At 37.1% G+C, this 27299-nt stretch overlaps 2 protein-coding genes across 2 annotated transcripts; both read right to left on the bottom strand.

Annotated features, from left to right (window-relative positions):
* Positions 1-2173: 2173 nt before the first annotated feature.
* On the bottom strand, positions 2174-11082 carry abcd4 (ATP-binding cassette, sub-family D (ALD), member 4). The gene is made up of 19 exons (XM_084102291.1): positions 10670-11082; positions 10415-10533; positions 10197-10324; positions 8601-8740; positions 7750-7866; positions 7121-7246; positions 6915-6965; positions 6717-6811; positions 6367-6488; positions 4904-4995; positions 4696-4788; positions 3927-4132; positions 3746-3837; positions 3566-3602; positions 3267-3316; positions 3135-3187; positions 2972-3048; positions 2743-2858; positions 2174-2634 (listed from the first exon to the last, which is right to left on the bottom strand). The coding sequence occupies exons 1-19, from the start codon at positions 10702-10704 to the stop codon at positions 2566-2568; spliced, it is 1818 nt and encodes a 605-aa protein (XP_083958417.1). The 5' UTR covers positions 10705-11082; the 3' UTR covers positions 2174-2565.
* A 2022-nt stretch (positions 11083-13104) lies between these two features.
* klhl14 (kelch-like family member 14) lies at positions 13105-25807 on the bottom strand. The gene is made up of 9 exons (XM_084102290.1): positions 25715-25807; positions 24605-25508; positions 22698-22819; positions 17020-17109; positions 16747-16825; positions 16367-16557; positions 15354-15512; positions 15023-15180; positions 13105-13373 (listed from the first exon to the last, which is right to left on the bottom strand). Exons 1-9 carry the CDS (start codon positions 25716-25718, stop codon positions 13233-13235), a joined length of 1848 nt encoding a protein of 615 aa, XP_083958416.1. The 5' UTR covers positions 25719-25807; the 3' UTR covers positions 13105-13232.
* Between the last annotated feature and the right edge of the window lie 1492 nt (positions 25808-27299).

Below are 27299 nucleotides of genomic sequence, written 5' to 3'. Positions count from 1 at the left end.
ACTGAGGTGAAGGAACTGTTATTGTTGAACAGCCTCACTGCAACCTGCTGTATGGCAATCCGTTTGAACAGTTTAGACAGTTTCTCCAACTAAGTACCAAGCTATTTTTAAGGTATTAAAAGGCTATTGTTCTATTTACTTTATGCAGTCACAAACTGCGGATTATTGTTAAATTCGATTGGCTCAAGGTATTACTAGCTATTGCAGTAGATACTTGTGCAATTGTGTCCAGCAGGAAATACTGTATAGGGGCGAATACAGGTTGATTGGGACACTTTTCCCAGTCATCTTAATGGCAAAAAGTGTCCCAATTAACCTGAAATAAAAAATATATATCAAAAATTTATAAAAAGTGATAGTAAATATTTATATTGTTAAAAAAAGATTTCTATTTTGAATAATTGCTTCACAGGCTATCACAGGTTCCAAAAAATACTGTTTCCAACACTGGTAATAACTGAGAATCAAATCAGCATATTAGATTTCTGAAGGATCATGTGACACTGAAGACTGGAGTAATGGCTGATGGAAATAACACAGAAATAAAGTAAATTTTAAAGTATATTCAAATAGAAAACCATGATTTTAAATTGTAATATGTAAAAAAATATATTTATGTATGTATATACAGTCAAACCAAAATTTATTCAGACACCTTTCTACATTTCTCACATTATCACAGTTTATTCGCTATAGTTTCGAAAATGGTAATAAAATATGACAAGAACTCAGACTTATCAAATCAGTTGATATTTCACTGGTTTTGTCCATCCTTCTGTTAGACTGTCTCACAGATGAATTAGGTTGAAAAGCTGTCAGCAGTTAAATTTAAGTACACTATTAGATAATACCAGTTTAGGTCAACCAATTACCAAGCAATGCTTAATTTTGTTCAGTCTGTGGTGTAAAAAGTTCACATTAGCAATTAAAGAAAAAACATTAAGCAAAACATGGTCTGGTCATGTCTGAATAATTTTTGGTCCAAATTTTTATCATTTTCACTGGTATTTCACTGTATGCAGAATTTGTGGGTATTATATGTCACAATTTACTTTATTTTGCTATTCTCACTTACATAAACAAACTATAGTGTCCTGCACCCACTAGTAAAAAAAATATACAAAATGATATGTGGTGTCTGAATAATTTTTGGTTTGACTATATAGGTTTCAATTCATAAAAAAAATATTTAAGTTTTGATTAATCTGACCTAGTTCATTGCTCAATTTACTAATAATGGACACCTTCACAAACCCTTGTGACGATTTGGTTATTCTTCTACTGGTTGTCTCATATTTTCCTGAAAGGATAGTGGGCCTTTCCCCGTTATCTGTTCCAGTGTGCCTGTTGATTGACAGCAGCAGATAGGCTGTGCTCACATTTAAAACTGCCTGAAACTCAAGCAGTGGGATCAGTCGAACTCTTTGGTGGTAGGGATCATTTTGCTTTTGCTAAATGTCTGGTTATGCCATGTTTCTTTTGTGGAAGAACTAGCTCGGTTTAAACTCTATAACTACTTTAAGTGTTCTCCTACAGGGCAACATATATATTCCATCTTGCTGCAAGTCCCTTAAGATAAATACAGTTCACTGTGGCCAGGGGATGTAAAGTATGCCATATATATATATATATATATATATATATATATATATATATATATATATATACACACACACACACACAGAATACTATAAATACATAAGAACAGATTAAGTTGTTTCTAAACATATAAAGTGAGAAAGTTTGATAATTTTAACTCTGAGCCAAATATATAGTGTTTTAGCAACAAGATATAGTGGGCATGTGGAGTGGTAAATTTCTTCACCATCTCCTGTACTTCCTCCAAATGTGCATGTCTTTGCGGATAGATGTGCTAAATACTTTTGTATCAATATTCAAATATATAATAATGCATTTGAGTTTTTTTTTTTTTTAAGTATTCACTGCCCAAATGAATTAATGCAGTATGTATTAGGAACAGAGAGCTAGTTAATATTTTAACTTATGAGATTAATAAACTCATGCATTATTAATGGATCTGAATTGTTATTCAGCTCTGTGGCTGGAAAATGTTGGCCCTCTATTGGTCAGGCAGAGAAATTGCACTTTTTTGTAGCAAACACTAAAAGTACATTAAAAACACATATGACCAAAATCAACATTTAGACATTCGTGTGGCCATTAATAGTTTAATATCAGTCATGTTTATAAAATATTTAATATTTATAAAATATATATTTGAAATGCATCCTATAAGCACTTTTTCTCAAATTATTTTTTGAAATACTCTTAAATGTTCTTTATTACAGCAATCCCTTTTTTTTTTGCAAATCCGTTTGGCAAGAAACAACCAATAAAGGTTGAATGAAGCAGCAAATACTTGCATAACAACATCATCAATAACAAAAAACTTTGTCTCTATCTATCAGTATCTAACCAGTATCAGTGTATCAAAAACTTCGCAGTATGCTGTCAAGTAAACATTACAACATGTCTCAAGGATGGATGCACCCCCAACCATAAACCAGACCAATATCTTCTTCATTATAGTGTAAGTCTGAAGGTTCACGCCTCTCTGAGTTTGGTGAGTTCCCATTGGCCACCTCCACACAGTCGCAGCATGACATCATGATGCTGTTTAAAGAGCACACATTAAAAAAATCTATCAAGAGGCCATACAAAAGTTCACAGTAATGTTTGTGGTGTTGTGTTGGTGAATGTGAAGGGGTCACATATTGTCACCTTTTCCAGAGTGCTTCGGTGGCCCAGACTGATGAGGGTCATTCCCAGCTGCTTACAGGCCTTATAGAGCTGACCCTCGGCCTCCTCCGTCAGAGCGCTCGTGGCCTCATCCAGTACTAAATCAAACTGCATGTTTTACTCACGACACAGGCCACATGAATGAGACTAATCTGACTGATTATAGCTATTAAAACTACAGGAAATCTAACGAGACTATGCAGGAACTGACCTGCATATTTGGGCTGCAAGTAAAACAGTCTAGCAAAGCAAAGCCTCTGCATTTCTCCTGGTGATAAAACATCATACCTGTAAAAAAAACAGAGGGAATCCCATTTTTATGTTCTTAAAACACCCACATTTTTCATATCCAGATATTAATACTCATTTCTCACCAGTTCCAATTCACTTGTGTATCCAATCCTCCGATTCTGGTCAGAAGATTCGACTGACATACAAAAAACAAACTTACAAAACAGCTTTAAAAGACTTTTAAAATAAATTATAAAGAGGAAGATCAGTCTTACCAAACCAACAAGTTCCATGTATTTTAATATTCTTTCATCATCTATAGACCCTAGAAGAAGAATTTATATTGGTTGAAAGTGTGAAATGTCATCATAATCTACATTTACAACACCAGAAGTGTGTAGTTTAATTGGCTCACGAACGTCTTCAAGATCTTGATAAGTTTGCATTTGCTTATATAAGGCAAGTTTATTTATATAACACATTTCATACACAAAGTACATTACATGCATTTATTTGAGCTATATTATTTAATTAATGCATATCATTAGTTTTTTTTAATTAGGTTCATCTGTACCTGAGGAAGGATATATATCACTTAATGGATAGATAACCTACAAGAGAAAGCCAGCAAATTAGTGTCACTATCAAAATGACATAAGCACATTTTTGTTCTCAATAATTGTTTTTACTAACAAAATGATATGTAGATTTCTGCATAATTGCATATAAGTTTTTTTTTTTTTTTTTCTCTCACCTGTTCTCTAAGAGTGCCATCAGTAAGATATGCTTTCTGTGGCAGGAAGAGCACACCCCTCGGTCCGAAACATGTGGTCATCTCCACAGAACCTGAGAAACAGGAAAGCAGTATGATTCAACGATGCAGATTTGTTCATCTGCATCTGATCATTTTATCTCCTGTCATCTCTGTCGTGTACCACTGCATGGTTCCCACAGGCCGTTGAGGACCCTCAGTAGGGAGGTCTTCCCTGTTCCCGTGTTTCCCACCACGAGCAGGTGCATTCCTTGACTGATCTTTAGGGTCAGATCCTTCACCAGCAGCTCCTCTGATCTGGGTGATTTATAGGAGAGACGATCCAGCACAAACGCTGTGTCTGCTGGGACACTGTGAAGCTCCCGATCACTGATAGAGAATTATTATGATTGTTAACAAGATTGCAACAATGATAGCTAGAAAGTAAAGTTCATTGGAACAAACTTTTTTTGCTAGCATGTTTGTAGCAGATTTAAATACATTGCCAGCATGAAATAACACATTGCTTACACGTTTTAATACATTGCTAACATTAATTAGCAAGTTACTAACATGTTTTAACACATTGCAAACATGAATTAGCATGTTTTAACACATTGCTAACATGAATTAACACATTGCTAGAATGAATTAGCATGGATTAACGCATTGATACACAAAGATATAGCATTTACTGTGCAAAATTATTATTGTTAACTAAAACCATAAAAAATTTTAATTTACAATGAAAAAAATCTAAAAATAGAATCAAAATATTAAAAACTGTAATAGTATATCATTGATACTAAAATAACACTGCTCATTCTGGACTACCAGGAACTCTTTTTAGATCTGCGTTAGATCTCGGTTTCGAGTCTTGAAATGATGTGAACAAATCTAAACAACTTTCAATTAGTTCAATTTACCCGTTTCAATTTCAATCATTCAATTACCTGTAAGATTCATCCTTTGGCAGCGGATCATACCACTCATAGTCACACTGTTTCTTGGCAATGTCTGCCATCGCTTCCTGCAATTCTCCAATTCTGGAACCAACAGAAAGATAAAGCAGACTATTTTTTAGCTAACCAATAACCAATAAGCAGTCATAACACTGATGCACAAAAAAATTTGCTTTTATGCAGTCTCAGTGCATCTCACCTGTGTGTGTATCCAGCGACATCAGACACTGTGGTTGAGAGATCTATGAGCTGGGTGAAGCAGTTTATCAGATAGATACAGACGAAAGCATTCTGAAAGAGACACGTGACGTGGTTAACATTGTGGACAGCCGAGATTCACTCACAGTAGAAGCGCTTGTTTTTGTCTTAAAGGCACGGTAGGCGATTAGTTACAGAAACATTTTTTGTTATGCTGGTTGAAAGTCTCTTCACATTCTGATAGCAATCACTAAGTTAAGTGGTCTAGATGTATTTATATATATATATCGTCTGTTGAAGGCGCAGGACCATAAAATGTTCGTCCAATCATTGCATTTGGACCTGCATGTCAATGTATGTATTTTCATCCCTTGCTCACGCAAACATCACACGTCATCAGCTTGTTTCATGCTATGCAGAGTAAGGGGCCGTTCACACGTTTTTCGATTCCACTGCGCTACTTTTCCATTATTTTTCAATGTAAACACGCGCTAGACGGACATGTACGACTGTTGCACTCACGTCTTTTGCTGCGTCTCGCGCATGACACGGCATTCTAAAAATGTGGCGCTCAAGTTAAAAGTAGTTCAACTTTTAAAAAACACGTCTCGAGACCTTGCGTTTTTTCCCGCAGCCACCTTTTACAGTTCCTCCTGAACCAAAACAACAAGCTTATCCTGCATTCACACCATAACTACTGTAATTTGGAAGAGATGGAAACCCGTGACATTATACTCGGTTTGTGACTCGAATTAATGCGTTTTAATGGCAACACTATCAACGCTGAAATCAACCTGCAGCAGTCAAGAGGTACAGGTCAGACCTCTTTAAAGGTCCAATATTGTACACCTTTCTGAAGTTTTATTTTAGGTTTTGATGTCCTTAAGAATATATATTTGCAGTATAAGTACCAAAAACCATCTCAATATATTTTTACAGCTCCTTTCTCAGGAGCTCTGCCAAGAACAGGTCGATTTTGACCTGTCTACTTAATATTCATGAGCCTCTCTTCTGATTGGCTGCTTGTTTTCTGAGTGACCCACCATTGGTTGGGGTGGTGACTGAAGGCGGTGACTGACATCACATTTATACGGAAGTCACCACGGCTCGTGAAAAGGCACAGCTACTTTATGCAGGCTGTGTGCATTTGTCTGTGGATTGACTGTTTTGAAACTTATATGGTAGTTTCATAGCCCTTAGACCTCTGCTATCATGAAAAAAGCCAGGAAATTTCCGTTTTGACAAAATGGGACCTTTAAGTTGTTTATGTTCATAATATTGTAATGTTATGTGTTTCATCTGGTCATGTGTTTTGAAGGAGGCGTGGCTTTGGAGACGCTCTGAAGGGAGGGTGGGATCTTATGCTTTCAAAGCTAGCTCGCTATTGCTAGCCTCTCTGAAAATTGCCTGCTCTACTGTACCTTTCATTTTCAGCCACATTAAATACAGTTTTAAGGAACTCACCTTGCTGACAAGAGCACTCAGTTCTCCAGGTGTCAGACCGTCATACTGTCCAGCAAAGATGGGGATCGCGATGACTATATAGCTGAGGATACTGCCCAGATAGTCAAAGGTGTTTACCCCAACTTTAAAGAAGCAAAACAATAAGCATTTGTAGAGAACAGAAACAGAAAGCCTGCATTATTTTAAAAATAGGTTGATAAGGCGACTTAATGCCTGCAAAATTACACTTTTTGGCTGAAGACGGTTCAGAGTTCAATGCATGAAATTAGATTTTTCTTATTTTCAGCAACAATAGTGAGGAATATTGCACATTTTATATATACTGCACAATCTTCTGAATGCTGTCTTACTGTAAAGCCAGAGCTCTTTGTTCATCAGGCTTCTCTGAGTGGATAAGAGCATCTGCAGCCTTCGGTCGGTCCGAATGTGTTCCACCTTCCCTGCCCTGATCAAAAACACAACAAATGCTCTCCTGCTCTGTGATCTGATAGTATGTGAGAGAAATATAGTGATCAATGCAGGCAGAAACACTGAAAGTGCACACTAACCTGAAGAAGGCGGCAGATTCCGCGTTCACTCTTATTTGCATGTGTTTAAACCTGGAAAGAGACCAGCAAAACAGAACTGCTGAAATACTGCTGCATTCATTCAAAGAAAAAGATCAGATAACAATGGCAACTAATAATACAGTATGTGCTGTCTTCTTTAGCATCTCTGAATGTCATTATATTTCTCTTGTTTTGTATAGGTCTACCTAAAATCTCCCTCCAGCTTTTCTTGCTCAACCAGCATGGACACGATGGGTCCTATCAAGATCTTGTTGACGATGGTTCCAGCCACAAAGTAGCCGAAGATGCTAACAAATCCAATCCAGCCCGCACTACAGCACCAAAAAGGTAAGAAAAAGTTATCCTATCAAATCTTTCAGTGCAAAACTAGAGGGATGAAAAGATAAAAGAGTATTTAGTAGCACTTTGCTTAAAGCCTTTATGTATAACGCATTATACAGGTATTGATAATGTACGATATTAATGCATTATATCTTTTCATAAATAACTGTAACCAAATTTAAAATGCATACATCTGAAATGTGTTGTTTGTCATGTGATTAAATGCATTATACTTTCTAAATGAGGAACAATGAATAGATAAGTATTAGAATGTATTATAACTGTAGTTACAATTATTCATGAGATCATACAATTCATTATTACAAACTAAAGCATAATTAATGCATTCAAAAATACTTTTTTAATGAATGTATTATACTAAAGTGTCCAGAATATTTTAATGCCATTAATGGCCACTGATGATAATGAATACTGGCAAATACGATCACATCATATATTATACAGAACACAAACACAAAAGCATCTCTCTGACCTGTTGAAGCACTGATAGCTGTAGTAGATCACAGTGAACGGAGAGATGAGAAGTCGACTCGCCATAGTGCTCATCTGCTTACATAACCTCTCTACATCCTGACTGATGCGCTGGTCTCTTAACATGACACAAACACAAAATAAACCATTAACACATTAGATTTAAACGGCATGAAACGGAAGTTGAGATTGTCATTTTTTCCTTGTTGTGACGTATATCCGAGTGAAACGGCTTCTGAAATTAGAAAAAAATGTAGGGCGGGGCTTGATTTTGTTCTTCGGGAATTGATTGGATCGTTGGAGGTTGGGCGTTGCAAACAAAATGGAGGCAGATTTGAATGCCAGTTTACATTCAGTTGTGGAGGATTTCTCTCCACCGGACTCCCCACCATTACCCTCCCATGAAGGATTTTGTATTGAGGAGCCCGGCGACGAGGACGAGCAGCTAAATTTTCAGGCAGGAATCAGCTCATATTTATATGAGCCTCCCGCGAACCAAGATGAGTCAAGTTCACCCTCGAGAGCAGAAACGAGACAGACACCGATAGCCGCACCCTCATCGGCTCTGGCCGCACCCTTTCGCCATGGCACGTGACCAAAAGAGAAGAGAGGTCGTTTCGAGGGGGGAGGGAAGGGTAATGTTTTTGATTAAAGATTATAAGGGTACATGAATTTAAAAAAAATAATGAAGTGCACAGATAAATCATTTATAATAAACACTACAATATTACATATAAAAAGAAGATTTGTCAAATTTGATTTCATACCGACTTTAAGTCTTCTTAAAGGGTTAGTTATCCCTTTAAGTGCTGAAGTGTAACCACATAAACAAATGTTGTGTGAATACATTACGGGTTGTCGATGTCTTTGCCCAGTATGTTGAGGGTGTAGTAAACGCGTCCCTTGAAGTACGTGTTATGGATTTCTTCAGTTAAAGACTTTCTCCAGCTGACATACAGCAGACTGGAGATGTACTGGTCTAGACTCTTCAGCTGAGGAACAGATATATTATTGATTAGTGATTTATTATGATCACTTGATTGGATATTTAGCTGACAATTCTATCTAAAGCAATATACAGTATACATATCACAAGTGCAGTACAACCTCTTTAGCCCATCAGTTATGTTGCTGCTCAATTTAACCCATATTTGAGTTTATGGTTTAGCCAATTAAACTCTCCAATCAGAAATACTGGTTAATAACAAGTATTTTTTTCTTATTTTTTTCTTTATTTTTTTCTCCATTTACTGGTAAATGAATATAGTGATAAATATTGTTATTGTATGATATGGAAAAAATATTGTGACATTTGGCAGAAGCTTTAATCCGAAAAAATGTACACTGCATTGAAGGTGTACATTATTATCAGTTCACCCATGTTCAGTTTGTTGGGAATAGAAACCACGATCATGGCATTGCTAGTGACATACAGTACAGGTCAAAAGTTTGGAAACTTTTTTATATTTTTGAAAGAAGTCTCTAATGCTTATCAAGGCTGCGTTTATTTGATCAAAAATACAGAAAAAAAACAGTAATATTGTGAAATATTATTACAACTTAAAATAATAGTTTTCTATTTGAATATACTTTAAAAAATAATTTATTCCTGTGATGCAAAGCTGAATTTTCAGCATCATTACTCCAGTCTTCAGTGTCACATGTGACATCCAGTCTATCACATGATCCTTTAGAAATCATTCTAATATTCTGATTTATTATGAGTGTTGGAAACAGTTCTGCTGCCTAATATATTTGATGAATAAAAGGTTAAAAAGAACTGCATTTATTCAAAATAAAAAAATATTTTCTAATAATATAAATCTTCTTTACTATCACTTTTTATCAATTTAACACATCCTTGCTGATTAAAAGTATTGATTTATTTCAAAAAAAGAAAGAAAAAAAATTACTGACCCCAAATTACTGACCAGTAGTGTATATTGTTGTTACAAAAGATTTCTATTTTTAAAAAATTTGCTTCTTTTTTTTATTTTTATTTTTTTTTACTTTTTATTCATCAAAGTATCACAGGTTATTAACAAATATTAAGCAGCAGAACTGTTTTCAACTTTGATAATGAATCATCATATTAGAATGATTTCTAAAGGATCATGTGATGTAATGATCCTGAAAATTCAGCTTTGCATCACAGAAACAAATGATAATTTAAAGTATAATAAACTGAGAACCAATTATTTTAAATTGTAATAATATATCACAATATTACATTTTTCTTTCTGTATTTTTGATCAAATGCAGGCTTGATGAGCAGAAGAAACTTCTTTCAAAAACATGTAATGTTTCCAAACTTTTGACCTGTACTATACTCTAATATTAAAATCATACACAGATTTTTAACATAATACAAGGGTTACAACTAGTTAGCAGATGCTGTTTCCTGAAGTGACTTGCAGAAAACTACTGTACATACAATACCAAACTCACGGTTGAATTAATCAGGATGAGCAGAACCGCAAACACCACCAGATCTTTGAACTTCCCATAGCTCTTCTCAGACAGAACCTCGTAGAACTGACTCGGAATGAGACCCACTTGATAAATCACAAGTTGGACTAAAAGAAAAGAAAAATACATTGAAAAAACACAGAGAGAAGACCAAAAAAAAAAAAAAAAAGCCAGTCCAGATGTTAAATGTTTATTACCTGAAAGCGTGACTCCAAGAAGCGTCATGAACATCCGGACACTCAGGTTGGACCAGGATGGGAAGAGGATCTTCAGAATGCAGCAGAACCTTTGCAGAAACCTCCAGTCCAGCTTTGGTCTTGGGGAAAAAACACATCCACACACCTCAAGTCAACTAGTTACATGTAGGGCTCAAAATATCATAACAAAAACACCCGTATTTCTCGTATTCTCTTATGATACAAGATATACAGAGATGTCAGTTCAAGTCTTACCTTTTCACACTGCTGTTCTTCTTCATGGCTGGCATTGTGAAAGTTTGGTACAGGTATTATGAGACCTTCTGAATGTCAAATCTTCCCTTTTTTGTTTTTGCTTATTTCAAGCTCTTAGAGGAGTTTATTGGATGCGTTTTAGGTTCAAAGTCTAAAACTGCATATGACAGCGTCTTAAACATTCTTCAGTCGAATCTGACAAGCACTAGTTATGAACAAAGTGACCGGTCGTTTACTTTTACAATAATTTAATAGAGATAAAATCATACGCGATCCATGATAATGATGTTGTAGCGCCGAATTAATGAGCAAATAAATTAATGAGGTTTCTATATTTTTAAGTTGTTTTATATCACATGTACACAAACATTTCTTCGTCTACGTCTAGACTAGTCGAGTGATCCGCTGCCATCTGCTGTACAGGAGAGTTACGACAGGACTGCAGAAATACAGCCATTGAAGAACATTTTATGGATAGTTTACCCCAAAATGAAAATTCTGTCATCATTTGCTCACCCTCAAGTTGTTCCAAACCTGTATGAATTTCTTTCTTCTGCTGAAGTCAAGTCACCTTTATTTATAAATCACTTTTTACAATACAGATTGTATCAAAGCAGCTTCACAGTGATAACATGATAATAATACAACAAAGTTTGTTTCTGGAAGAAAATTGCATCACATGCACCTTAAGTAAGGCTGATCAATAATATTGTTGAATATTAAATGTCCCCAACTAAGCAAGCCAAAAGCCAAGGCAACGCAAAAGAAGATATTTTGAAGAATATGGGTAACCAAACAGTTGATGGACGCCATTGACTTATACTATGGATGGGGTCTATCAACTGTTTGGTTACCAATATTATCCAGGCTGAGTAAACGATGACAGAATTTTAATTTTTTGGGTGAACTCTCCCTGTAATGTAAAAAATCGCTAACAGAATGAAATATTTTTATAGCATGCGTTAATTCTGGTTCATGCTAATTTATAAACATAGACTATATTCATTGTCAGCTTATATTAATCTACATTAATGTGTACAACTTTTACTATTAAAATGTATTAAATATGTAGAAAAATGTAGAAAAATGAACCAAGATTTACAGGATTTGTTAAAATATTGTTCATTGGTCAAAAACCAGGAAAGGGTGTCAACTTTCCCCGTTCTCACCTACACCTTATTTCCAGCTGGCTGTAAAAGGCAAGCATTTTAACTTTCTGATAAAAAAAAAAATGGCCCAAGTGTTTCAATCTTTGAAATGTGAACTGCTGATTGAAACAGATCTTCAGTTCTTATACCTTCAGTTTGTCACAGTACAGTCCACTTTATACTGTATGTCTGCTGAACGTAACACTCAGTTTACTCACTCAGTAAAGTTTTTCTAATCAGTAAATGAAACATTATTGCACACTGCAATGAAACAGAATTCTTGTAATCCTGCAAACACATAAACAGTTTTATATACAGTAGATTGAGGCGTTGTGTTGTTGAGGTGTAGCTCAGACAGATTATTGATCCAGAAATTCAGTTTTTATTTTCATAGACTAAATGTAAAGAACATAACAGGATTTGAGAATAAATCCTATGAGCACAAAAATGTTCCACTGCAAGCGATTATTTACAACAATGAAAAACATTCCCTTTTCTCATCAAAAGGGCCATCAAACACCAGTGCAACAGATTCAGATTTCAGATCACGTCTCAGAGAAACCAATCAGGCCAATAATTGATGTGATTTAAAATGTCTGATTTTATAATGGGCAATTTTCTGAAATAAAGCAGCCTGATGCTTAAAATAGGCACTGTGAGATATGAACAGATATGAACATAAACAAATATGTACCCACAGCATAACACAATAAGCTTTCCACTTCACGCCATGCATATATACCACATGGCTAAATAAATAACATACTGATTGTTCAAACAATAAATCATAACTTGTGTTTTACTGAAATATTTTTTTTTTTTTTTTTATAATTAATAATTGACATTTATTCCCCTCTCATCTGTACAAATAACAATATGCCACTTAAGTATGGCGGCAATATCAATAACAAGCAGACGTGGTGTGATATATATTAAATAGCTGATATCTACTCTACAGCGTACACAGAATCATGAGTTTTGCTTGTAAAACAAGAGTATTCCTTTGTCAACCGACTTCAGCATTGCCTTAATCAGCGATTTCCACAAAATACAAAGTACGTATGGAAGCTATATCGATTTGGTTCAAAAAATGAAGCGTGCGCTACTGTATGCCAAGTTAAGCAAAAACATTTACGATAAAAAAAGGATTGAATGTGAGCAGTTGAATGTCAACACACGTGAGCATCAAATACGCAAAAGTTGATGATTATATCAGTTTAAAACTTTTAAGTATGAAAGAAACAAAGTGCTCTTGTCAGACCAGTAAAAAAATAATAATCTGTACACCTCATCACCTCCTGTTCAAAAGCTGGGGGCGTTCCTTAGGGAGAGTCTCCTCATTTGTTTGATTCATTGATTCAGCGATTGACTTTCCATCCCGACAGGTTTTTCCTCTTTTAAGCCGTTCTATATAGTTATTTGTTAAATGGTAAACAGGCCGGCAGTATGACCGTGGCACAGGCCGGGCCGGCTAAAGGTTCAGCCACCTCTCCTTCCATTTCTGTCCATGAGCCTTTCTCTGGGCTGTAACAAATGGTGGATGACTTGTACGCCCCCTGCAAGAGATGTTCAGCTAGTTATTCTCACAAGATTTCATACTTCAAAATGCTTTTTTATGCATTTCATGCACGTACAGTCTTAAACAACAACAGCAAAAAAGTCATGATTTATGTTTCATGCTTCAGCCTACCGTTAAGGGAACATATGTAGTGAGCAAAGATGCTCCTTGGTTTTCACTGTGCATTGTGGGACTTTTTAGGGAGCGAATGGCTGCGTCCGAAATAACATACTCTCTTGAGTAGGTACTTCTTTTGGATAAGTAATTAACTTCACGACCGTTTTATATAGTATGAATGTGTGTAGAATGTAATCCAGATGTACTACATGCGCCATGTTGTCATTATCATGTGACCTACAGCGTCGCTTCACTGCCATTCACAAATCCTCTCCCGTTGCCTCATGGGATAGTAAAGTGTCCATCATGCACACTTCAGAATCTCTGCAGAAGTACCGAGTACTTTTACCTTCTCTTTTATGAGTACTGTGAATTCAGACAGACTTCTTTTGTCACATACTGTTTATCGCCTATTATATATATAGTAGGGAAGTATGTGATTTCGGATGCAGCCATCGTTTCAGTGCACTGGAAGGATTTTGCGATTGAAACAGCCCTTAAAATGACTTCTGAACTCGGCAGATTGAGACCCAATGTGTAATATTTATCAGAACTATTTGTATTACATGTGAATTATAGCTGCATGATTCTGGATAAATTGAGAATCACGATATTTTTGGTTTCAAATGGAGATCACGATTTTCCCACGACTCTGAACAGACGACTAATCAAAATAAAATGTAATTTATTAGAGGTTCTGACAAATAATAAATTGCTTAACATTTATTTGAATTATTTAAAACGATTTGAATGAATAATTCAATGACTCACTCATAGACTTGTTTCATTACTGGATGAATCAGCATTTTTGAACAAATCTCTTGAATGAATGATTCAATGACAAAAACATCATCAGTCACTTGTCGCCACCTAGTGGTGAACAATGTAATCGATACAATTGTTTTTTAAAGCGCCGAGTCTCTTTCAAAAGGTGATTTGCTCCGTAGACATCCGTGTTTATATCCGAATCATAAACTTTTATCTCAGTACTTGATAATTGTGTGATAATTTGAATTATTGTAAGACAGAAATAACAATACTGTGTGGTTGAAAAGAGTGTTTGTGCAGCTGTTTCATACCTAACATGATAACTGCTCTCTCTGGATCAGTGGAAGTGTGAATGTATGATTTTGTCAAAGGTTTAATAGACACAGGTGAATCATGATAGTTTAGGAATTAGATTGCGCGGGTGTTTGAATCGAGATCGCAATCTTTTAACGATTAATCGTGCAGCTCAAATCTGAATAATAAAAGTTTTTGAGTGTTAAAAATAATCAAAGATTTTAGGTGAAGTTGAAGTGTGTCATTTCTTCACTACTATCAGTATCAGAATGGCAAAAATAGTGGTTGTTTTCAAACAGGTTTCCTGACTGAACCCGTCTGCCATTGGTCGGACAAACAGATAGCCCCACCCCCAACCTCACACCATAGGTTGAACCAGTTTTGCTATAGCAGCTTTTTCAGGGGAATCAACCTACAATCTATATCGTCTATATCTGTGTTTAGAGATGTGTTGTGAGATGTGTTTACCATGCTCCAACTGTAGCCCCCCACCAAGTAAATACTGTCATCAAGAACAGCACATCCAGGCCCGCTGCGTCCCTCTAAGATGGGCGTTTGCAGGATATTCCACTGATCTGCTTTAGGATCATAGCATTCAACCAGCATCACATCCAGATGAGAGAATCCTACACACAGGAGAAAACAGTCAGGCATATATGCCAAGATCTTACTTTGCAGAGGCATCTAAGTGTTGCAAGCTTGGAATTTAATCGTTGAATGAAACTATATTGATCACTGTTGTGTACACAGTCAGTGCGGCCCCTGCTGCTGAGATTTGGTTTACGGCTATATAAATTACCCTTTAAGTGGTTGCCCCCAATAGCGTAGAGGCGGTCGTTCATGCCTGCGAGAGCGTGTATGGCTCGCTTAGTGTTCATGTCCTGTTTCCGAGCCCACACGTCCATCACGGGGTCGTAGCAGTACAGCCAAGACACGTATTCGCCGTTGTGAACCCCACCTGAAGCATAACATACACAATACCAGTTTCAACGTAAGGACAAGTATAAGATGTTAAAAAAATGAAGTCAACATGGAATCAAAATTGACCGTATTTACTTTCTAAATGAACATTCCTGGTCTTACATGAACTTCAGTTCATGCATTCCCTGGGAATCAAACCCATGAGCTTGGTGTTGCAAGCATAATGCTCTACTGTTTAGGCTATAGGGATGATTCACGTTATTCTAAAGATTTTTTTTTTGTCTATTCTGAAAAAAAAACAAAAAACATTTTTGGCTAATGCACTGTACTTTTAAGTACTTTTCACCCAATCATGTGTCATATAGAGAGAGACATTGTAACACTTTAGTTGAGGGTCCAATTCTCACTATTAACTAGTTGCTTATTAGCATGGATATTGGCTGTTCATTAGTACTTATAAAGCACACATTATTTCCTTATTCTGCATGACCATATTCTACATCCCTTAATAATCCTACCCAATACCTAAACTTAACAACTACCTTACTAACTATTAATAAGCAGTAATTATGAGTTTGCTGAGGCAAAAGTCATAGTTAATAGTGAGAATTGGACCCTTAACTAAAGTGTGACCAGAGACACTTTTCACAATCCAATTCATTCCCAAGGAGTCCTGTCCAAAAATGTTTTGCAAAGGTTTTATGCCATTTTATGTCGACTTTAAAATGCATTTAAAATAAAAGTAGCTGTTCTAGTGTTCAAAATAACATTGAACTGTGCAGTTAATAGTACAGCACGTCACTTCCAGACCTCATCCCTGTAACGACACCTGTTAGTAACGTCTCAGAAACTTTGATTCATTCACTGTTTGGATGAGGTGTATCGTCAAACCTGAGATGTATATTTTCCCATTGTGCACGGCGCCTGCGTGTGCAGCCAGCGGCTGTGGAAGAGACGAAACGTAATTCCATTCGTTTGTCTCAAGGTTATAGGCTTCAACGCTAGACAGATAACCTGTCTCGTTCCTTCCCCCAACAACATACAAGTGCTTATCCAGGCAGCAAGCGAAGAAACTCGCTCTCCTGAAACAAAGACAAGATGAAAAGATCGTCTCTTAAAATCAGTCAACGTAGAGACTGTTTACAGCAAATATCCCAGTCGCAACCAAGAGTGAAAAATTCATCACAAAGGCTTAAGAAATAATTATAGCCATGTTATGAAGAGCTCTTATTATTTTATGAATAATAAGTCATGTTCAGAAGGCATCATACCTCTCCTGCATGGGCGGTAGTTGTATCCAGCTATTGAATCTTGGATCATACCGACTTACAAAGTTAGTGCTGTGTTTGCCTGCGAAGATGAAACACATATTAGTATTATTTCACTGTTACATTATAAATATTGTTTTAAAATAAAATAAAAACACTGTGATTTCATAGCAATAATACACATTTAATGAATTATAAAATCAATGTCAGTGATAACACTGATTGAGCACATGATTGTTTTATTCAGCTTTTCATAGACATTAATTGATGTTTTACCATTAGGGTTCCACTGGTCTTCTCCACCCAATAAAAGCAGGAAGTTCTCCACCTCAACTACACAGTGATGGGCGCTGTTATACGGCATTACTGCAACACAGAGACAAAACAGATCTAGTGCTTCGTTGGCAATGAGAAAATGATACATCTGAATAGTGAAAGGTCAAGCCATAGATATTTATTTACAGTTTACACATAATTTGATATTGTATTAAATATGTACAAGATAATGTAAAGTCAACCAATGCAGTAAACCCACTAATCCCACAAAGAAATAACACTAAAGATACATTAAATCACTAAAATAATTAATATAATTCTATTTGGTCAGGATTTGACAAGTTTAACCATTCACTGCTATATTAAGTATATATATATATACACACACACATATAAAACACTGTTGTTTTAACATGCGTGGAACTTAATTTGAAACTACTAGTTTTATATATCTCCATTTCAACTCATTTCAATCTTTTAGTCTATGCTGTTTCAGTTGATGCGTGAATAAAACTTCACTAGACATTATATAGCACGTCTCCCGTCCAATAATCACAATAAGCTTTGTGTTTTGTTTCTAATTCTGTCCATTTCATAAGGAAATTCAAACAATGAATGCTGTTTTGATGCTCTTAGGGGCCTGAGTTCAAACGGCATCGGAGCGCGAGTGAACTGATCATCTCTTTCTCTTTACTACTAGTTACAGCACGAAATAAACATGAATGAACATCTCCTTTCTCATGTAATCGCTCAATCAGTGTTTCAACTATGAAAAACGTTAATAAAACAACTTGTAAACAATGTCACGTCGCATTATATTTACCTCCGGCAAGTCATTCAGTGTCCACAGCTCTAGAGAAGAGCATTTCGCTGAATATATGCACTATATTTGCCTATATATTCATAATATTTTACTTAACCTGATAGTGATGTATTAATTATTTAATGTATGTTTAAATAAATCTGTCATGAAAACAAGTAATGACAGCCACAATGTAAATTACTATATTTCAACAACGAATTGGAGTAGAAACATCATTTTATAATTAGATTTAGAATTTAATGTGAAAACTGCCTTATGTGCAATTTACATGTTTGCATATCATTTTTTTTTTTAATTTGAGTGTTGGTTATTATATCTTAAAATAAATAGCAATTGAATTTAATAGTTTGGGCTCTGTTGTTAATCGTAACCTTTATTATAATATTAATATGCAAGTCATTTTTTTCTATAAAGCTGCTTTGAAACGATGTGTATTGTGAAAAGCGCTATACAAATAAATGTGAATTGAATTGAATTATAGGGTTCCCTATATAGTTTACAATATTAGCTGAGATTTTAAAAAAAATTATCTTCAAGAAAATTTGGATGTGTGTGTGTGTATATAAATTTTATCTAATTTTGTTTTAATGTGTATTTAATATTAATTCTGAGGAATCACGCAGATTAAAGTTACAAAAATTGCAGTATCATAAAAAATAAACAACAACAACAACAAAAAAAAACACTGTATTTAATATTTAGTTTAACCTCCTGAGTTTGACAGTCAACTTTTTCTGATGGTTACGAAAAACAAAAAATTAAGCCTTATTTAACTATACTTTTCTCAATATTCTGAATAAAATGCTGTCACAACCAATCAAATAGTAGCTAACTCCTCATATTCACAGGTTTGTGTCAGATTTCTGATATGCAGCACTATTCCTCCCTGTCTCCATCTTTTGTAATTCTCCAGCTCCTGCAAAAGTGACCCCCAGTTGAAATAGAGAGAAATGGTCTTAGGGTGACAGTCATAATGAACATGATCATGTTCACTTCATAAATCTCCGTCCGGTGCCCGTGCAGCGTAAATCAGTCGTACGCTAAGAGCCACCTGTCTGCCTCCATCATTCATTTCCACTGTCACATCTCCGCTGCCTGATGGATCACAGTTGCTGTAAAATTAGACAGCCTTGAATCGCACCTTTTTTCCGATTGGACTCTTCTACCGCAATCTAGCTGGAGTCTGACGCACAGAGGCCTTTCCATTGAGAACGGATTCAGACTGACTCCGTCCCACGAGGGGAACCTCCCGACTGTCTCGCTGCACACAAAACCTGATTGACAGAGATCGAACTGTCAGGGAGAGAATTATTTGGCTTCTCAGGCGTCTAGAGCCATGCAAGGCTTTTGTGGCCAGCTGACATTTACTGCTGCAGACGTGACACACACACTCAATGATTCAAATGATCAAGAGGTCACAGTCTAGGCTTTGGTATTGATCTTACAGCCTGATCTACACAGGTGCAGATGCATCATAATGCTAAACTGACTGATAAGAAGCCTGCACACAGTGAAGACATATGATATTGACTTTTAAAGGAACAAACCTCCTGAAATTCAGCTCAAAAGGTCTTTGTTTTTCAGTCTTTTAACACAGAAAAAAAACAAAAAAAACATTCTGAGGTTAAAAGTGAAACATCTGAGGTAAGGTTTAAGACAGTGTATTGAGTAAATCTCACAAAGCCTGTCAGGAGCATGTCTGTGCAGTCTGTCATATTTCACTCCAAAATCAAAAGGAAAACAAATTATACAGTAAAAAAACAACTATTACAATAATATAAATTCAATGAGAATCATAATAAAATAAGTAAAAGTAAAATAGAAAAGTGCATACTTGTCATGAAAACATATCAATGTAAATATAAATAAATAAATATGAAAATAAATCATTAAATAAAAAAACTATAATATATATATTATTCTATATATATATAACATATAGGCTATAATATACTCTATATAATATATAGAATTCAGTTTCTGAATTCATTGTAGTAATGTAAGCATTTATTAATGTGTATTGAAGTGCTTTTAATTTATGCTGCTTTAAATATAAAACTGCAAAAAGAAATATAATACAAACAAATATAATGAGAATCATTGAGATTAATAGAAATTAAAAAAAGAAAAGTCAAATGGAAAAGTGCTTATGAAAATAAGTTCACCATGCAAAAAAAAAAAAAAAAAAAATCTCAATGGCTATGAAAAAGTCTATTTCTTAATGCAAAAACATAATTTCTTCATTTGTTTACTTCATGTTACACCAGAGTTTTGCATCCTCTGGTTTTGACCATAGCACACTGAGTGCACAAGGTGGCAGTCTCAGCACACAGCAGAAAGCCAGAGAAGCAGAGAGGTGCAGCCAGTCATGAGAACCATCCTAAATAGTGCTGATGAAGGTTTTAATCAGTCCCTGTTCCCCCCCTTTTGGGTTTCGGCTCATTGCAAAGTTATGATTGAATGTTAATAACCTGCACACCCCAAACGACATCAAGGGGCTGCTGGTGTGTTCACAGGATGATTTTGCAGTTTGGTCGCTCCGCCTGGCCATGGGCCATTTAAGACTCGACGTCTGAGGCAGAAATAAAGGACATTACACTATGACCTTATGAGTGTAAGTTATATAGATCCAGATGTAATTCATTAATGAATGTTATGCATGCTGCCAAAAGCTTACAAGCAGGTTTCGGAGCGTAAGGTGTCTTTGTAGGTCTCACACCTCAGCGACGCAGTGATTGGATGACTGAACGCAATCGTAGCCATAAAACAAAATGACTGCACGTCCGTTTATGTCCTTGTTTTCCCTCGGTAAGGAACAGACACTATAGAATCCTTTTAATTAAATCATAATACATTGTGTCTTGGCTCATTGCTAAATTACAAAAACGAACTTACTTTGCATCTTATATTGAGCTAGATAGAAGTAATTTAGGATTATAATCCATTTATGTGGTTTAAAAAGAGCTATAAAACTGGACTTTCAACGAGTTTAGACTAGCCATGTTTATCTCCAAACACATGACCTGCTATGTTTTAAAAGAACAAACTCCAGGCATTTGCTATCCCAAAAGCTTGCCATACACATAACAGTGTAACTGACACAAGTGCAGACAGCAACTGACTGACTCTGAACTAGTTCAGAGAGTTTATTTGTACAATAATACACAGTTTTAACTACCCGACTAACAGCTAGCACTAGGGCTAACAGCTAGCCGCAGTAATCGCAAGCAATAGTACTTTTGACTCTGATGCATTATATCAACTAACAATTTGTTTCGAGGAAAATATGCAAATGCATAGGAAAGAAAAATCACCAAGAAGATCTCTTTATTGCCTCAATTGTTTCTCGTAGACAGCAATGAAATTACATTTAGAGCAAATGAGACCTGTCTCCAGCTTCTCACCTGAGAAAAAGAGCCTTGTAATCTCTTCAAGATTTCAGAAGAGATCTCAACAATATCTCAAACTGTGCTCAGATTTGATGATGTCTGCAATCAAAAGTCAGAGATCTCAATATGAACTCAAACACTTAATTGTCTTAAAGGGACACTCCACCCAAAAAGGAAATTCTGTCTTTCTTCTCTTCCGCATAATGTTTCGAGCCTGTATGCATTTGTTTCTTCTGCAGAATGCAAAAGATGATATTTTTAAGAACGTTAGTATCCAAACAATATTACATCTTCATTTTACAGACAAATTAAAACAACAACACTGACACATTTCATAAAATATCTTCTTTTATGTTCCACAGAACAAGACAAACATTTGGCCGAAACATTTTCGTTTTGGAACGACATGAATAAATTAAGACAGAATTTTCATTTTTGGTTGGAGTATCCCTTTAATTGTTTCTTTTAAATGGACTGCATTTATATAGCGCTTTCACAGACCTGTGGCCACCAAAGCGCTTTAGCCTCACATTCACCCATTCACACACCGATGGCGGTGTCAGCCATGCAAGGCGCCATCCAGCTCGTCGGGAGCAGCTGGGGTTAGGTGTCTTGCTCATAGACACCTCGACACTTGGTCAGGTGGAACCGGGGATTGAACCACCAACCTTTCGGTTAGACAACCTACATGAACCACTGAGCCACTGCCGCCCAAGACTGAAATGAAATTAAAAGAAGTGCAAATAGAAACTTTTGCTTTTGTCTCCTGATCATGTGCAACAATTAAATTCTTCTAAAACTAAATTATCTGAGCTATGCCACCGTTTATTTACACCGCTCTACTACGTCAACCACTGCCTCTTTTGTGTCTTTCTCTGGTATTAGGAGAAACATCTGAGACAAAGTTGAGACTTAAATGAGACAACACCCTATTATGACATCATTTTTCATGATTATGATGTCAATACTCAAGATTCCGACACATTTGATCTCTGCTGTTGTCATTTAAATCCTTCTAAGAATTCTGTTTCTAATTCGTCATGCCAAAACACACCACAAACTACTGGCAGTACGCAAACCGCTCCTGTTCCTTCCCTGCTGGTCGCGAAGACAAATGCACTTACGAGAACGTTTGCCCTAATAAAGCAGTTCAATAAGAATACGTGTCATCTTCTGATGATGAATCTTCCCGAGATCATTAGATTAAAATTAATCTTGCTGGCATGCTTATGCAAAAAGACACACACACAAGTGAATCCAGGCGTTCCAGCTCCACAATGGTGTGAAGGCAGTCATGCTCTGATTAAAAAGTTACATTAAAAGTGATAGTGATACATCATTACCTCCTGCATCTCAGGAAGCTCTCGCTCTATTCTGCTCTGCGATGAAGCACAACCCAACGCAAGCAGGGTTCTTCCTGTGGAAGAGAAAAGATCTATGCTAGCAAGACAAGAGCATGCACTCACTTGTAAGGATCTTCCATGTCTTCTTTTCGTCGTCGTAGTACTGAACCAGATTACTAGGGAGGCGGTCTGGACCCGGAGGCAGGCCCCCAACCAACAGGAGCATCCGTTTGTTTGAGCGAATCCTGTGTTACAGAGGGACGGGGAAACCGATTCATTAGCAATTCTGTCATTAGCTGTTATTAGTGCAAAGCAATTACATATTGAATGAGATGCCACAGCAAGGTAAAAGCGTGTACAAACACAGCAAGCCGAGCAGAGAACATGGGAAAATATTAGCGCTGAATGACTCTATCACCACCGTCAAATGAACGGAAAAAAAGAAAACAGAAATTATTTTTATTGATGTGTTAATTTTAAGTTGTAGAATCAATTAGGCTCACTGCGATAATGCATCTCTATAAGGATTTGTAATCTGCGATGTTGATTTAAGTGTAAAACTCAATCTAATGACTCTTCATTATAAGTCTCAATTTAAAATTGCAAAATCATGAACATAAGCACAAATAAATCATGCAACATTGCATTCGGTCACATTTTCACAGGTGCGTATGTTTATGTATAGTTATTTGCTTTAAATGCTATCCCTAAATGCCCCAAAAACTGTTAGACCTGGAATATTGACTACTGTGCTTGTGATTCAAACCATGTAAAGGTCTTGACATTCTATTATGTGCTCTTATCCTATTGGCCAAAGTCTTGCATGTGACTACTGTCTGTCATCGACATATCCAAATCACTGCTGCTTGCTTAGATCCTAAATATGCATCCATCCATCCATTTAGTCAGTCAATAATTTAATTAAACAAATCAACTAATGTCGAATCATTACTAAAAATTTTGGCTGCACATTACTGTTATCAGTTTAGAGACCTTGCAGTTAGCCTCTTAGATTGAATAAGTGCTAAAAAGTCTGCGTGTTCAATATTTACAATCCCTGTCAGCTCTATAAGATTGTGCCTGGGATGTAAATGGACAACTCTAGCTTTTGACAAACTACACAGTCTTCAACACTAGTTTCATCATCAGGATGCTTCAATAGAGTCATTCACTGATTTCATATCATTCAAGTTCATGGATGATGCTCAGCAATTGATATTAACACAGGTGAGGAGAGCTGATACACAATGAAGAGATGAGGGATTGCTAAATAATAACAATCAAACAAACAATTTATTTATCTAATTTTGTTAGCAAATCCATATTTACATACATATCAGGCCCCTTTGACTTTATAAACGTCTTAATTCCTGATTCCAAAGTTAAAAAAGAGACATTTAAAATGAGAATCTCATTGCAAACAATCTCTCACTCTCTCATATTCTCCAACAACTGATTCCAGTTTATTCCACGGTCACCTATTCTTGCTAATTATCCCATCTGCAGACTGCAATAATGTCTGCAGTATGCAAGCTTGCAACAGTGCTGAAATTAATCAACCCTGAAACAGCACTATGAGGAATAGAATGAGGATCTCACAGATAAGGCAAAGCGTGGAAACTCTGTGAACAAATATGGATCAGATATTCCAACAAAAGATTGCAAATCTAATCTAATTCAATTCACAAGTTAGCTATGCAGCACGTAAGAATGTATGAGATCTTTGCTAAAAAAAAGATTGATCTGTTTACAGACACCTGTCACACAAGCCTGTTCCAATAGTATCAGGGCATGATCACGTGCACAGTGTGTTGTACTCTACATTTACATACTCATGTCTGACATACACAACCTGACAAACTTGACTTTTCTTAACATTATGACAAATCTGTGAAAATATTATTATTATTTTTTTACTGTATGCAGTTTTATTTTTATTTTTTAAAATGAATGGATTTTTAAAATAAAAACACTAGTCTCTACACAAAAAGCATGACAAGTATATGTTAAGAGCATGCAGAAGATCCTACCTGCTGGCTGTGGTCTGTCTGCAGTGCTGTCTGAAGGGCATCAGGTGGTAGTTCATGGCATCCATGAGCAGTTTCTGGCACACCTGGTCATTCCTCATAAAGTCCACCGACTGCACCCTCTCCACCAGCTCCGGGGCCGGGATGAGGGCGAAACGCAGGCGCTTCATCAGGTCAGGAGCGTAGTGCATCCTGGTCTCCCTGTCGTGCTCCAACCACAGCACGGACATCTGAAAGAGCGCCAGCTCCGACTCCACGGGCGGAGGCAGGGCGTCCAGCATGGCGCACATCTCCTCAAAGTTCAAGAGAAGCACGTCCTCGACCAGGTACTTGTTGGCGAGCTTCTTGGTCTCGTCCAGCCCGTGCAGAGCTGCGATCTTGCAGATCTGCTTGTAGTTTTGCACCGAGATCTGGTCGTTGAGGAACTGCACGCTGAGTTTGGTGATCTGGGGAATGTTGAGGATCTTGCTGACGGAGAGCACCTCCTCCACCGTGTCCAGGGAGAGGGTGACGTTGGCCGTGTAGAGGTACTCCAGCACCAGCCGCAGACCGATGGAGGAGCAGCCCTGGAGCACCAGGTTGTTGATGCTGGAGCGTGGGCTGGGCAGGAGCTTGTCGTCGGGGGAGGAGGACGGGGTGCCGCTGCTGCCTTGGTCCTTCGCCGCAAGCCCGTCTTCTCTGCTCAGCATGTGTGTGGAGAACAGGGACCTGAAGTACTGCGAGCAGGACGCCAGCACGGCTTTGTGGCAGTGGAACTGCTGTCCCTGCGCCATGAGAGTCACATCGCAGAAGAGCTGCTTTCTCCACAGCAGGTTGAGACCGTGCAGCAGAGTGTCGCTGTGAGTCGGGTCAAACGTGGAGGTTCGGTCACCCGATCTGGACATGACTTCGGGGCTGCGCACACCTCCTGCGAGTAAACAATGCCATTGGTGCACTACACTGCATCAGACGGTTTTATAAAAGCATATGCATTCTGAAAGTATATCTCATTCATGCATGCATGCATGCAAAGTTGGATTTGTGCATCTCAACAGTATATAATGCATGCAAGCTAGTGCATCAGCTGCTTTAAAACAATCACATGCATTAAAAACCACATGAATAGTTGCATACCCATCTATATGTCTCATGCATGCGTTCGTGAGCACGTCAAATCCAATGGTCGTTGAAACAAACTATGCTGGGTTGAAAAGCAAAGCCCACGATGTAGCCTCCAAACTGCCCGCTATCTGTTATCCGGCCACGCAAACACACACCCCCTTACAAGACATAAATGCATGCACGCATTCCCCCCGATATGCGATACAAAAGCAATTAGTTTGTCTCCCGCAACATCAGCATCACCACCATAGATGTGCGGTTGCGCATCGCTTTGGTCGGCAACAACACAATGCAATCGCTCCGTTCAACAACACACGCGGTATTTATCACCCAATCTGAGACAGAACACCAGAAGAAACGGCAACTTTCAGCCCGTGGAAAATTTACGCACAGTGCGCACCCGTGCTGAATGCTAGTAGTAGGTATCCAAAAACTTACCTGACTTAAAGAAAAGTAAAGCTGTGGCTCCTTCTGTGCACTTTCTTTGTTCAGTCCTGTTGGAAAAGTCTATAATCGATGGATCAGAATCCTAACCATTGATCCCCGCTCATTCAAGCTCATTGATCATTTATGTTTCCTCTGAATTAACAAGAAGAAGAAGTGTGTGTGAGTGTGAGAGGAGCTGTGTGCTTTCTGCAAGAGAAGAAGAAGAAGAAGAAGAAGAAATATACGTGTGACAAATTATGCTACCAAGAAACAACACATCATTATCCTTGGGCCTGGGGCTCAGTGAGTCGTAACGAGAGTAATAGGAAATCCACGGTCGGGGAGAGAAACGGACGCGCATGGCCGGTGGAGAGAGACCGCGCAGGGGTATGGATGCTGGAGAGACTCGCAAAATTATGGCTCAAGGCTATTGTAAAAACTGTCGAGCGTAAATGACTGCGATTTCAAACATCTATCTATGGAAAAAGAGGAGAGGAGAAAAGGCGAGTCTTTCCTCTCTTTCTCTCTGCGTTATGGAGAGAACCGTCAAGTTTTAGTGCGCATTGCTAATTAGTCAATTTCTCTGTTCCTTCACAGCCCGACGCCTCTGCTGCTGAGCTGAAACTGCTAATTTCTGGGACCAGCCTTTTTTTTGGGCTCTGAACGGGGGATGGATGAATGGCTTGTCTCGCACAAATGACAAAAAGCCCCCCTCTGCCTTAATCTCCATCGCCAAAATAACCCCATCTTTTTCTCCTTTTGCTTAGTCCTTCAAAAGAACGAACAAGGGACTTTGGGCAAACTTGTCTTGTGGTCTTGAGTGAGCATCATGGACATGACATGGAATGCAAATCAATGTATGTCTTAAAATGTAATGCTGGTGAATTATATATATATATATATATATATATATATATATATATATATATATATATAGTGTCTAATGAGCCAAATAAATTCATAGCTCTATAGTTCTCCATTGTTTTAAACAGCTTTTTAAACACTGAATTTATTTGACAAGTCTGGAAGGGGAAAACCTTCAAAAAAAATGCCTTGACTTCTTTCAGTTTCATATTCATAAGACACTAAACATCTTTAAGTAAGGTATATACAGTAGAGAGCATCACTATTTTTTTTGAGAAAAAATATTGATACACTTTTATGGTCACTG

The sequence above is a fragment of the Abramis brama genome, assembly GCF_963993115.1.
Source record: "Abramis brama genome assembly, chromosome: 24".
Lineage (NCBI taxonomy): Eukaryota > Metazoa > Chordata > Actinopteri > Cypriniformes > Leuciscidae > Abramis > Abramis brama.
The sequence above is the reverse complement of the archived record's forward strand: the minus strand, read 5'-3'. Positions and strand labels throughout refer to the sequence as shown.